A 13,479-nucleotide genomic window follows, 5' to 3' on the forward strand; every position below is an offset into this window, starting at 1 on the left:
GAGAAGTTGAACTATTAAAACAGGAGGAGGAAGAACCAAGCTCATTATGTAGATATTTTGTCATACTTTCAAATGCAGACAACTCTCCTTATGATTTCTTACCGTAATGCTTCAGCTTCAGCTTCAGAAGAACACAGAATATGCTTTGGAAACTTTTAATTGGTGTTTGTACCTTGAGTGTGTCTGATCTGTACTGGGTGAAGGATGTGTGTGAAATGTTGGTAACATTACTAGACATTAACAGAGAATAAGCAGATGTTAATGCAACAGAAACAAAAGCTTCTTATGAATTAGCATCAAACTATATAATTGAAAGTTATTGAGATAAATGTTCTGTCCAGTTACTGAGGTACTTGCATTTAAGTCACTGGAGCTTGTATTGACATATGTGGTAGTGTGATGCTTTCTTTCTCCCACTCTGTTTAGATACATTGATAATGAAACTGGAAGAGTAATGCATGATATTGTTACTAAAGATTCCTATGGAAGACAATTTGATGCAATTCAGCATTGTTTTAGAATTATAGGATTTACTGATGAGGTAAGAGATTCAGTTGCTAAACCGTTATTTACCTTATTTAGGAAAACCACCTCCAGTGCTGCCCTTTGGTTTTGTGGATGTACAAAATTTTGCAAGTCACAAAATCTTGTTATGACAGAAGTGAACTGTGAAAGCCCCCTACTCAGAAGGCAAGACCAGCCTGAGATCCCAGTTAGTACTTAGGCAGTTCTGTTGCGCTATTTCTTGTGTAAATAGAAGCTTACTTGAACTTGAACAACTTCATCTCAGAGAAAGCTACAAGTTTTAATATCCATTCCAGTGCCCATGTTTTTCTTTCATGGCTTAAATATGATATGTACATCTAACTGAATTCCTTACAAGTGCTTCTCATCATCTTTTACAGGAAGTGTATTCAGTGTACAGAATACTGACTGGAATCTTAAATACTGGAAACATTGAGTTTGCTGCTATTTCTTCACAACACCAAACAGATAAAAGTGAGGTTCCTAACCCAGAAGCCTTAGATAATGGTATACACTTTTTAACATTATCAATTCTGTATATGCAATTTGACTCTATTTGTGATAGTCACTAGCTCATGGTAGCAGTTGGCCAATGCTGGTGATTTCCACTGCAGAATCACAGTTCTGTGTCTTCAACTGTCTTTTAGCTGCTGCACTACTAAGCATTGGGTCAGAAGAGCTTCAAGAAGCCCTAACCTCCCACTGCGTTGTAACACGGGGGGAGACAATTATCCGAACGAACACCGTGGACAAAGCAGTGGACGTGCGAGATGCCATGTCGAAAGCACTTTATGGCCGGCTCTTCAGCTGGATTGTAAATCGTATTAATACACTGCTTCAGCCAGATAAAAATATATGGCAAGTTACACATCACTGAATCATGTGTACTTACTGTGCATATGTCTGATGGGTTCATCCATTTGTATATTTTTGATTTTGCAGAAAGAGTGCTGTGTTTATTTTGGCTAAGGCTTCAAAATGGCTTTCATGCTGTGATACTGAATCCTGTTTCCAGGACATTAAGCCCATCATTTTCAAAGAGCTGAATAGAATTTAGCTACAGAAGTCAATGGAAATTGGGTGGTTGAAGTGCTGTACAATTTTTTTAAAAGATGCTTCCTGTGTTGTGAACATGCAAACCATACAAAAGGCTGATAAATAATTGAAGTACACTGAAAAACTTCAGTATGTTGTTCAGAGTCCTCGCAGTCTCCCTGCTTTTGTAAGCAAGTAGTAAATGTAGAAAACAGATTATTATTGTGCTGCTACTTGAGATGTGATTATTTTTTTTATTTTTTATAATTACAGAAACATTATATTGTGCATCCTTATGATTTCATTGCCAGGCACTGATCTGGCTGGTTTGATTATTTGAAGAAGCTGTAGAGATTTTAGAAACAAGGGAACCTCTCAGGTGATGTGAAAATGCCTCTGATCTGAGATCTCTACTTGCTACTTCACTATGTCATATAGACATATTCTTGTCCATTTCTTGCAGTTCTGGTAGTGAGTGAGTGTACTTGAGTTAGCACATGGACTTTTAACAGTCTAACTTGTAGCAGCAGCAGATTTGGTAATTATCCTTCTGAATGAGTGTTGCAAAAACATACCATTAAACCTTGACACCTTCTCTTTACCTGGAGGAGCACACAGTAGATTTTATTTGGGATCTGCCTACTGAAACCCCTTGTTTCAGTATGGCTGCTAAGTGTGTGTTACTGATTTTCCTGCCTTCTTCATGGAAATTTGCAAGAAGCAAGTGGAAAAGAAGTCTTAGCAATGCTGAGCAAATGCACAAGTTGTCTTAGGTTCACACACGCTTTTCCTCCTTTATTTTTTCAGCAGAGTGAATAATTTATGCAATCTTAGGTACCAAGTTTATTTTTATTTTAACTTGGTGTTGCTCATAATTAATTTTGTTTGTATTTTCACATGCAGCAATGCTGAAAGTGGTATGAATGTTGGGATACTAGACATATTTGGCTTTGAGAACTTCACAAGAAATTCTTTTGAACAGCTGTGCATAAACATTGCAAATGAACAGATCCAGTTTTATTTCAATCAACATATCTTTGCACTGGAGCAGGTAAATTCAACTCTGTTGAGGTTTAGCTGAATCCAGAGTCCTACACCATAATTGTATTCAGGAGTACTTTATAAAATGATTATGTGATTTAAATGTGACATAATGACATCTTTCTGTTGAAGTTTTGTAAATAATGTTGTTGTGGCCTATAGAGCATTGCTGTGCATCGTAAATGCTCTAATGATGATGATGTTGCTTTTACTGTTTCAGTATTAAACCTCTGCTGGTGACTTTTTCAGATGGAATATCAGAGTGAGGGAATTGATGCCACTACAGTGGAGTATGAGGACAACCGTCCACTTCTAGATATGTTCCTTCAGAAGCCCATGGGTCTCCTTTCTCTGCTAGACGAAGAAAGTCGATTTCCTCAGGCAACAGACCTCACTTTAGTTGGTATGTGCAAGTAAAACTCTGGGAAAGGTCTGGGAAATGACAAATGTATTCTAAGTGCAGTGTCATCTTTATTCAAGTTTTCCTACCCTAGTTGTCCTGAGGCTGTGTCATTTCATGTGACATACTAAGTATGTTTTTCATTGTGCTTCATCATTTTTCTCTGCTTATATGTTTTCTATCCTTTTAAAACTGGAAATGTTGTCTTAAGTATCAGGGGTCAAGGGCTTATTGTTTTTTCAATGTTACAAGGAAATATCCTGTGTCTTGTCCATGTATATGGGGCGCATCAAGCAGTATTTATCCCCATTTACTGAAGGGAAGGCTGAGACATAGTAGAATCTTGTATCCAGGACCACCCTGTGAGTAGCATTAGTGTTGAAAGTAAAATTTGGACCTCCTAGGCTCCTAGCCCTGTATTTATCCAATTAGAAAATACTGCTTCACTCCAGATTATCTTGTCATAAATAGGAAGTGTGTGTTATTTCTAGTGTGCCATCTGGCTGAGTATTTCCTTGCATATTTTACATCTATTTTGACAAATTTTGGTGCCAGCCTTAAAATATGCAGTGCATGCCATGTTTAAAGGTGTTGTCTTGCGCTTATTTACTAGAGGTGCATTTTTCCCTGTGATATGAAATAAAGTTCCATTTCCTTCAATGGAATGTGCCGCAGAGACCCAAACTGTTACAGAAAAATGACAGTTTCCAGTTAAATTACACACTAAGTGTACAAGATTTTTCACTATTGCTAGGCTGAGCTGAAACTGGAATTCAGGTTACAGATAGAATAAATACTGTAGTTTAATTCCACTCTACCGTGGAAAAACATCGGTTTGAAACACAGGTGTCTGCCAAGGAAGGCAGGGACCTCCTTTGGAATGGAAAATATGACCTCTTTCTCTCTGAATTATCATTGTAACTTTGAAATTAAGGGGATTTCAGTCAAAGATATGGGAAAAGGAATAAGAGTTCTTTATTAATGTATCTATGGATATGTATATGTGTAACAAGACAACCAACCAAACCAGAAACCCACAGTGAGCGCCCTGTCCCGGCTGCAGGCGCTTCCCCTTGGTGTGGTTACAGTCACCGCCGGCAGGGGGCGCTGCCATGGTTCCCTTGGGCCTGCAGGGGGCGCTGTGGCGCGAGCTCGGCCGCGTCTCCCTCACGGGGTAATGGCGGGCGGGCTGGATGGGAAATGGGCTGCAGCCGGAACCTCCGAGCGGAGGCTGCAACGGCAGGGACAAGCACACTCCAGGGCGGACCTTCAACACTCCTCCTTGGTGTACATAAGTTTTCTGCCTCCCTGTGAGTTGTATAAATCAGTTAATACTGAATATTAGACTTCTACTTCCAGAGGTGCTTTCCCTGGTCCAATGGTGGTTGGCCTTACTGCTGATCTGTACGCAGCACAGCAGGAGCACTCAAGCAGACAGCAAAGTGGGATATTTTGCCCTGTCCAGGTGTGCCAGACAATCATTAATTCCACCACTCTGTCCCAGTCCCCAGAAATTCCAGACTTAGTTATTTTTCCTTTAAACACAAGCTCAATTAAGTGGTAATAAAAAGAAAAACCTAACAAAAATATTAATAGATTCTAACATTAGAAAAAATATTTTGATAATATTTTCTTACATACACAGCATGACAGAGAATGTTATCAATTGACTGTGGTCTCAGGTCTCTAGTTACTTGTTCAGGTAAATTAGTGTAATAGTAAGTTTCACAGTATAAACAATAATCCTTATTAACATGGGTTCCTTTGGATCCTGCTTCTTTCCAGGGATGTTTCCTTGGCTCAGCAGGCAGGAATTTCTACCTGGGCCCTCAGTGTTAGCTCTAATTTCATTACAAAATATTAAGGAGCCTACAAAAAAATCACAGGTTGTAAAATACATTTTCCTTAGAAACTGGTGCTCCCTTTTCTGTCAGCTCTTTAGGGGTAATCACAGGAAACAGAAAGTATCCTTAGAAGAGGTTTTATAGAGAAGGTTCTTTTTTCCTGTAGAAGTCCAGAGAGTCTGTAGAGTCCTCCAGACTGAGAACATTAACATATCCTTAAACCATGATGCACAAAGCTAAATGAATGCAGAAAGGAAGATAGAGAAAATATAAATAGTAGGCATTTAAGTGACTGAGAGACATGCACAGTTTTGAGTGTACGTATGTATGAGAAATAAACTCATCCCTGCATATACATAAGTAAATTCATTGCAAAGTGTGAGAAATTGTCACATCTTCTCGTTGGGTCTTCCTACTTTGTATTTTTCCATGCACAAAGGCATCCACAAACAGGGATGTTTGAAAGACAGTCTTACTGGGCTAGTTTTAAATTAGCTGTTCCATTCAGATGTGACAGCTTGGTATTTCTGAGCAATCTGATAATATGGGTTTATAGCAGTTCTGACTTCTTGAGCAGCAACTTAGCAAACTAGGATGAAGATTGTAGTTAATCACTCTGTCACTTAAATCAACATCTTTTCTCAATGTCTAGATAAATTTGAAGATAACTTACGATGCAAATACTTCTGGAGACCAAAAGGAGTGGAACTTTCATTTGGTATTCAACACTATGCTGGAAAGGTAAAGTCGTGTGATTTTTCTTTAGTTCAGGTAATAGTGGTATGGTCATAATTTGTTTTTTTCCAGAGTTTCTGCATTATGTTTTTTTCCCCTCTCGTTTTTATAGAAAAAATGATAAAGTTTATGCAAACATACACTCTACAATGAAATTTTTATGTGTAACAATCAATTTTGGAGCCTATCCTTAGGGCTCTTACACAGATTGTGTAGACAGTAAGCATTTTTTTTCTGCAAGAAACCTGGCTTCAGAAATGCCAGTACTACAGTAGTTTCAAAAGAGCGACTCTCTGGAGCTAGGGCAGGCTACATGCTTAGTAACAGCATGTGAATGCCACAGTAACTCTGTATATAAAGTATATAAAGTATATGCATGAAAAGCAATATAAACCAGTATCTGTAACAGAACTTAAAATCCTATAGAGTGCGTTGAAAAGATTGGGACTTGCTAGTAAAGATGTTTTCTTGTACTTTGTAACACCTAATTTATTTTGTTCTCAGAGGTTCACATTCACATATTATTTTATACGAGAAGTAACAATCCAGTTTTCACCATAACATGAGCTTTGCTTGTCATTTCAGGCCCAAATATTTGTTCACAGACAAAATTGAAACAACCATATTTTATGTAGTTATCAATTAAGTCTCATCTCTGGATCATTATAAGACTCCAAAATTTTAAGATATATTCTAGTAACTTTGGTCAGGCTTTCTGTCTTGTTAAGAATAACTATTAAATTTCGTATAGTCTTAGTTAGTTCTTTGTACCCACGTGACCAGATAATAAAAACAATACTGTCCAGTTTTCTGTAGCTGGAGAACATGCAATTTCTGTGTAAATTAATGGACTCCAGGGAAATTGGGCTAGAGAGGAATATAGCTAGTGATAATGAAGCAGCTCTAAAAAGTTATTGGAATTAAACAAAATTTAAAAATAACTGATACTTAAATTAATCCAAATATCCAGGCATTGATTTCAAATCAAAACAGTTAAAATAATTGAAAGAGAGGAATGTTTTCTTTTCCTAATATGATTTTCACTGCCATGAGAAGCTGTTTTCATGTACCATGTTTGCATTGTGTCCAACTTATTACTGCTCCTCCAGAAGGTCTACTTATAGATCACAGGTTTGATGCAGACAACCAATAGAAAGTGACCACCTGAGAACCACTTCTTACATCACGTAAATGATCAACTTAAGCTTTAATAACATATCTCTGTTGCATTGTATCATGCATAGAATCATTCGAAATGGCCAAGCATAACACAACAGGATTTAAGCCATTTAACCCAATCTGATATGCAGTGGCATTCTATGAATATAGGTACTCTGTCTAGCCAGTTTACATTCTGAACGCACTGCTATAGTTCGCTTTTAAGCAAACCTTTTAAGTCCTTTGCAGAGAATTCATTTGATGGTCAGACCAAGCTAGCTGGTCTGCTTGGTCGTCCTGCCTGTTCACATTTTAAAGAACATAGCAGATTTTGGGTAACCCTTTTTGTCAAAGATTTGATTCTGTTTTCCCACACTAGGTATTATATGACGCTTCTGCATTCCTTGAGAAGAACAGGGACACTCTTCCTGCTGACATAGTGGTGGTGTTGCGAACTTCAGAGAACAAACTTCTTCAGCAGCTGTTCTCTAGCCCATTAACAAAAACAGGTATGTTCTGCACAGCTTTACTAACATTGTAACTTCTTTGGTTACCTGTTCCTCTCAAACTCTTGCTTGATTCTGGACAACTTTTTTTCCAATTATTTTATCATATCTCCTTTCCAGAGTGTTTTTTTCACTTTGTTCTCTGATTTCAAGATTTCATTTCCTTTAATCAATCTTTTGCAACAAGATTCTTCCCTGACTCCAGAGAAAGGGACATTATCAGATGTGTAGGGCAAGAGCTCATTCTCAGAGCAGGATAAAAATATGGGACTTTCTAGTTCTTAGTCCTTTACTAAGATCAGTGCTCAGTTAATAGTGTTCTGTACCATGTCTTACAGTTCATAAATAACGTGATGTAGATCAAGGTGTTTTGGAGGTAATAGCCATCTATTTAGAAGCACAGGTGTAATACATAGTTTCTTCCAAATTATAAAAGTCATATACTAATAGGCTAGAAGTAATTCTGTTGATTTAAAGCTTGTTGACTTCAACCTACATGAAAGTGCCAGATCTGTAGCTAAATAAAACAGCAAGATGAAGTTTGATTACTCCATGGGTAGATGCCAGAATGCCAGTACCGTATGCAAATGGTGGTTCTGCAGTATCCATGCAAACAAGCCAGCCAATTAATATTTCTCTCAATACTTTCTATATTCCTAAAGCATCTTTTTCATAATGGTTGAGAAAAATATGTAATACTAAGTATAAATACAATGGATTGTACTAGGTTGCAAAATTATTGTGAGCTGACATATGCGGATGAGGTTCTATGTTTAGGTAGAAATATTTGGTAGATACATTAGATAGTGCTGTGTAGGATTATTGTACATGGGCTGTAGATGCAATTCTCTGCCTGTGCAGCAGCTCTCTGCCTTGAATTTCTGGACTGTCAGTAACCCAGTCATAGCATCTGGTGATGCATTTAACCTCTGTTGACATTTCTGTGTAGAAAAAGAACATCTGGAGAGAAAATTATATTGGAGCTTTTTTTGCACATGTAAAATTGATATCATAATATCTATTTATATGCTACAGAGGACAGGTTCCACTTACAGGGTTATTTTTCCTGTAATTGAACTGCTTTCGACTACCCACCTTCAGATGACAATTTTAGAGTCCCTGAAAGGTGACGATCCAGTGAGGAATCTGCTTGTCCTTTCAGCTATAATGAGTTTAGATGGAAGGGAATATAGTTTATGATGGTGGATTGGTTTGTGCCCAAGTGGGGAACAGAGCATCTTTCTGTCTACTACTACTCTACATTTGAGTCTGTGTTAAATTGATAAGAGAGATTCTAATCAAGCAAAGCAAGAAAGAAAGCTCACGTGTGGTCAAATGTGCCTTCACACCCAGCTTGCTGTTTTATACCTTGGAGCTATTGTCAGAATGAAACCAATCAGGTGCTTTGTCCCAGTTATCAGTCCAAATTATTGCAAATATACTTTTTATTTTATTGCTACTTTTAAATCAGAATGCTGATGCATTCATCCAAATTCATCTTTTTCTGGCCTTATAGACTTATTTTCAGTAATAGCAGCACTCAACTTGAGTGTTTTGCCTAAGATGCAAAGAAGGTTCGGTAAGAGATACTTCTCGTTGCAGTTATGTACATTTATCATGCCAGTGTATTTTACTTACTTTTACAGGTCTTTTACATTCCTTCCTTGTTTCCTGTTTACATTAATTGAATGCTTTCTCCCTCCATTTACCTTCCCATGAAGAGCACAAGTTAACAGCAAGTTAAGTGTTGTCTGTATTTATCAAGTTGGTACAGGACATCCTGATGAAAAAATTATTGTGCATGTGCATCTGTGCATGGTGTTATAAGAATAGCTTAAAGCTCTTATGTCATTTTTATTTTTTAAAAGCCTTTGTGATTTTGGTCTTTTTTTCCAGCTGTCTGATATAATTGACATTCACATCCTGTGTTGGGGCCTCTGTGTTCTAAAATCAGATTGTTGCCAGGTTTAGTTTTGGCAGCTTGCAAGATAAATGAAAGGTTTGGCTGAGAACAGAAGGCATTGCTGGCAGTGCTGCTTCATCTGCTCAGTGAAGAAAGATAATGCCATTCTCTTAACTTTCTATAAAGATGCTTTTGTAAACAAAAGAATAGTGAGTGTGTATATGTCCCATTGTACTCTGTCTCTGCCTCTTAGCCCTCTTCCCTCCACTCAACATGTGCTTCATTCCTAAAGCAAACCAGAAAAAATACAGATTAAGATTTATAATCTTGGTACCATTTTCTCCAACTTTTGGTCAATTACTGACTTAAGCAAAAGTTATTAATTTACGTGGGAGCCATATTCCATCTTTCCAGGTAACCCTGACTTGAAATGGGCCTTCTGCCAGTATGTGTGGTGTTTTGTTTGAAGATGAATGGCAGCACATTCTCGCATCTGCTTGCAACTATCTCTGGAATGTGCAGTGTAGGTGGGTTTAACCAAGCAGCGGTCTCCCATACGTGTCGCAGCCACTGGGTGGTGCTATCCCAGAGGCGAGAGGGAATGCGAGACTGAAATCATGGGTCTGACAATGTAGTTCTTTTAAATACCAAAAAGAACGAAAAGATGCCTTTCCCACCCTGAGATGATCCTCTGTTTGAAGTATATTTATATAATTGTCATATCTTCCACTGTCAAAAACTGAGCAGCATCAAGAAAATAAATACTAAAAAGCTAAATTCTTTTACTAATTTAAGATCATGTTAATCCCTGTAATTTATCAAGTACACTTATCCCCTCTTAACAAATGCTTCTATTTCACAGTAGAGGTCTGCGCAGTTTAAAGGGCCAGAAATTAACAGCAGGACATTAAATATACATTTGTAATAGTAATTTGTCGTTAATAGAGTATGCAACTACTCATATGAGACATTGGAACTTAAACATTCTGGACCTAATTTTGTAGCATATACAGCTTGTCATCTTTCAGTGGAAAGTTAGTCATGTTTGTCTTGTTTCAAAATTTGCACTTTCTAGCTACCTTCAGTTTCAAAACTGAATGAATGTATTCTGATTTAACGTAACAGTTCTCCCAATTGCTTCCTTTCTGTCACTTTTTTTCCATAGACACAGCTTCTTGTGCTGCCACTACTGTAGTTGAATATGCATGTTCCCATTTAGGTAGAATGTATTCCTGATTGTTTCTGGTTTTCGTTTATCACTGTTGCTGCTACAGCATCTGAGAAAAAAGGAATCACGTGAATTAGAAAATAGAGTCCCCTTGTAAGAATAGAGGATTTTCGTTGGAAAAGTTAAGGACAGCCTTGGTACATTCACCTTTGAGGAGTCAGACCATTTTACTCACTATCCCAATATTAGACAATTTTTGCAGCATCACCTATAAGGGATGGTACTGTTGAATTACTTGGGCAGATGACCCCAAGGTTTTTATCTTCGTAGAAAAGCTGCATCACAACAAGGTCTTCTACTCTTGAAACACAATCTCTGAAGACTTTGTCCTTGCCATGACTCACAGACCTTTAGAACTTCTGTCAGGGTCTCTCTGCTCTGCCTTAGGTCCTTACTTGAGATGGGGGAGAAAGTTGTCTTCTGCAGAGAGGGAAAGGGAAATCCTCCAGCCTTCCCACCAGAAGAGCAGAGATGCTGCAAAACATCCTTGTCCTTGCTCTGAGGTTCAGTAGGGGTTTTGCTTGGCTACAGAGAAGAAATACAAAGCTGAGTACCACTACAGCAACATCACACCTAATCATTTTTGTATCATTGGGTATTGCTCACGCATTAGGGTAATGGAGTATCAATATACTATTCGTAATAAACACTCCTTCTTTGTGATGCCTATATATTTAAGCATAATCTGTCAAAGAGAATTGAGATGAGAGTTTTCACAACTGGGATGAAGGGTTTGGTTAGTCATGTTTTCACAAGGTAATTTTTTTGTCCAAAGTAGAATTTTTTTCAAACACAAGTTATTTATAATTCACCTGTCTAAAGGTCATTTCCCCTCCTCAGTATTGACTTTTAGTCTGTGTTCTTTCTGCCTTTGAGTTTCTGCTTACAAACCTCAGATGAAAACTAAATATAAATAGTGTATGTTTGTTGACCAAACCAAACCAAAACAAACAACTAATGAACCACATGGTAAGAGAGAATGCGAAAAAAAATGTTTCAGGACAGCTTTATGCAATCTGAAAAACAAGCCTTTTGCAAAATCACTTTAGAGAACTGCTTTTTATCAGTTCTTGGTGAAAAGAGTACTATCTCCAGTATTAACTTGTGTGTAACTGTGATACCATGTGATTCCTTGTGATGAGTCAGAAACCAAAGGAAAGAGATTTTCTTGCATTTCAGTCCCATGTACAGGTACTACTGGGCATACATGGAGTGTAATCTTAGCAAGTTGAAATCATAAGTGCTTTGCCTCTGTTTTGAGTAGAACTGTGGTTTGAGCTGTCATGTTTGATATTGTGCCTTCCTATTGAGCACAGACCCTTCCTCTAGCAAAAAGTAGTGGTAGGCCTCTCGGTTTGGTCTGTGTCATTCACTGAAATATTGCATGTTTCCATTTGAATTTAGTGTAATTTTTTCCTCCTAATTCTATACATGACAATAGAAACAAAGGCTGAAATACATTTTAATTCTACTAATTTATTCCACAATAAAATCTTTTTATTATGGTACTTTTATGCTAGTATTTTCACCTTTAAGAGATCTGGCACTCTTAAGTCAAATGAATTGGAAAAAGTCATTGTAATTACAGTATCTCTACTTAAAAATGAATAAGAATTTATATTTTTTAAGAATTTTGGTAAAGTTAATGGAAGCTGTGTATTTCACTCAGAACATGGAGGCTGTCATACTTCCAACTGCCATAATTTCATACTGTGAGTTGTATGAAAACAGAGGCTTTAAGACAGCTGTGCAGCATAACAGTCATGAACTTTACTTGGTTGCAGATGTGGGACATCAGTAAACTCATAGCTTAACTGAGTTTGGGAGGTAGAGTGATGGATTGCTTTTTTGAGTTCCCCCACTTGAGCATTTTACAGTTGAGTGTTTGTTTTTCTTCATGTCCTAAGGTTTTGGATCACAGGACAAATGCAGTACATTTATAATACTTCCTAGCAATAGGATGCAAAAAATGCTCTAAAGTAGCCCTAAAAATGGAACTCATCTAGAAACAGAACCATCTATCAGATCAAAGTTAAGGTCTCAGTCCTGCTAAAGCTTTATATAAAGCATAACAATTATTTACTGTTGAGAATAACTCCCTATAAATAGTGTCAGTGAATCTCTGAAATTGCACACAGCAGTAAGCACAGCAGCTGAGAATTGTCAAGTTAGATTTACCAGAGGTATGTTTGGTAAAGGGTGTTGCACAAACAGAACTGTGCTGGTTTTTAATCTGAGACTTCTCAGATTATATTGTACTGAAAATGAGCAAGGGGTCATATTTTTTTTTTTTTGTCCCCATGTGCTTGCAAATTGAACTCTAATAAAAGTAAAGTGGACAAGTTTAAGAATATATGTTAATTAATTTTCTGATTTGATTTATAATAGACCAATCTCTCTAGAACAAATTTTGAGAATAGTTTTTCTTTACCTTTTTCTCAGAAGAGAGGAGATACCTTTCACAATTTTCATGTTTCTGGCCTAACTTCTCAATCCTATAATGAACATTATTTCCCAGTAGTGAATAGTAATTAATCTTAACACCGCATTGTATACTAATTAAATTCAAAATCTATTCATACTGTGGAAACAAAAGATAGATCACATAAAATATGTTACTGTTTTTAATATTAACTAGTAGACTGTGGGATTTCACTGTGCACCATATACAGAATTAAAACAGAGAAATATTCAGAGAACATTATACCATTGTTTTAATGAGTAGTTTATTTAAGAGTTTCAATAGGCACTGTGTGCTGTAAGGTCAAACTGTGTCAAAGATGTTTAGTATGTCATTGGAAGCATTCAGTAGCTCTGAAGATCAAATCCTAGAAGAGCATTGCTTTTAAACTTGCTAGTGAGTTTTGGGAGCAGATAACTTTGTGAATATTCAGATACTTATATGAATATCCATAATGTTGTTTGGTGTGTTCTTAACAAAGAATGTGCTTAAATTTCCCACTCCTTCAAAATAATTGCATTAAGGGATTAATGTATCTAAAGGTAGAATGTAGAGGGTGGAAAATAAGTATCTGAGTCTGTGCTAGATCTTGTATATTCATTTCAGAGTATTTTGTGCAATCTTACTGTAATTTTGTACTTTA

General features: G+C 37.0%; 1 protein-coding gene across 1 annotated transcript in view; it reads left to right on the forward strand.

The window, feature by feature from the left end:
* The window catches only part of MYO3B (myosin IIIB), a 199,164-nt gene that overhangs the window by 99,637 nt on the left and 86,048 nt on the right, over nucleotides 1–13,479 (forward strand). Inside the window, exons 18-24 of the mRNA XM_088058818.1 lie at nucleotides 427–541; nucleotides 906–1,032; nucleotides 1,173–1,383; nucleotides 2,464–2,611; nucleotides 2,851–3,004; nucleotides 5,498–5,586; nucleotides 7,118–7,247. Coding sequence (XP_087914944.1) covers nucleotides 427–541; nucleotides 906–1,032; nucleotides 1,173–1,383; nucleotides 2,464–2,611; nucleotides 2,851–3,004; nucleotides 5,498–5,586; nucleotides 7,118–7,247 — 974 coding nt within the window. The remainder of the gene's footprint in view (nucleotides 1–426; nucleotides 542–905; nucleotides 1,033–1,172; nucleotides 1,384–2,463; nucleotides 2,612–2,850; nucleotides 3,005–5,497; nucleotides 5,587–7,117; nucleotides 7,248–13,479) is intronic.

The sequence above is a fragment of the Pseudopodoces humilis genome, chromosome 8 (genome assembly GCF_049639895.1).
Source record: "Pseudopodoces humilis isolate 2021_Gansu_Grassland_sample_001 chromosome 8, ASM4963989v1, whole genome shotgun sequence".
NCBI classification, from domain to species: Eukaryota; Metazoa; Chordata; class Aves; order Passeriformes; family Paridae; genus Pseudopodoces; species Pseudopodoces humilis.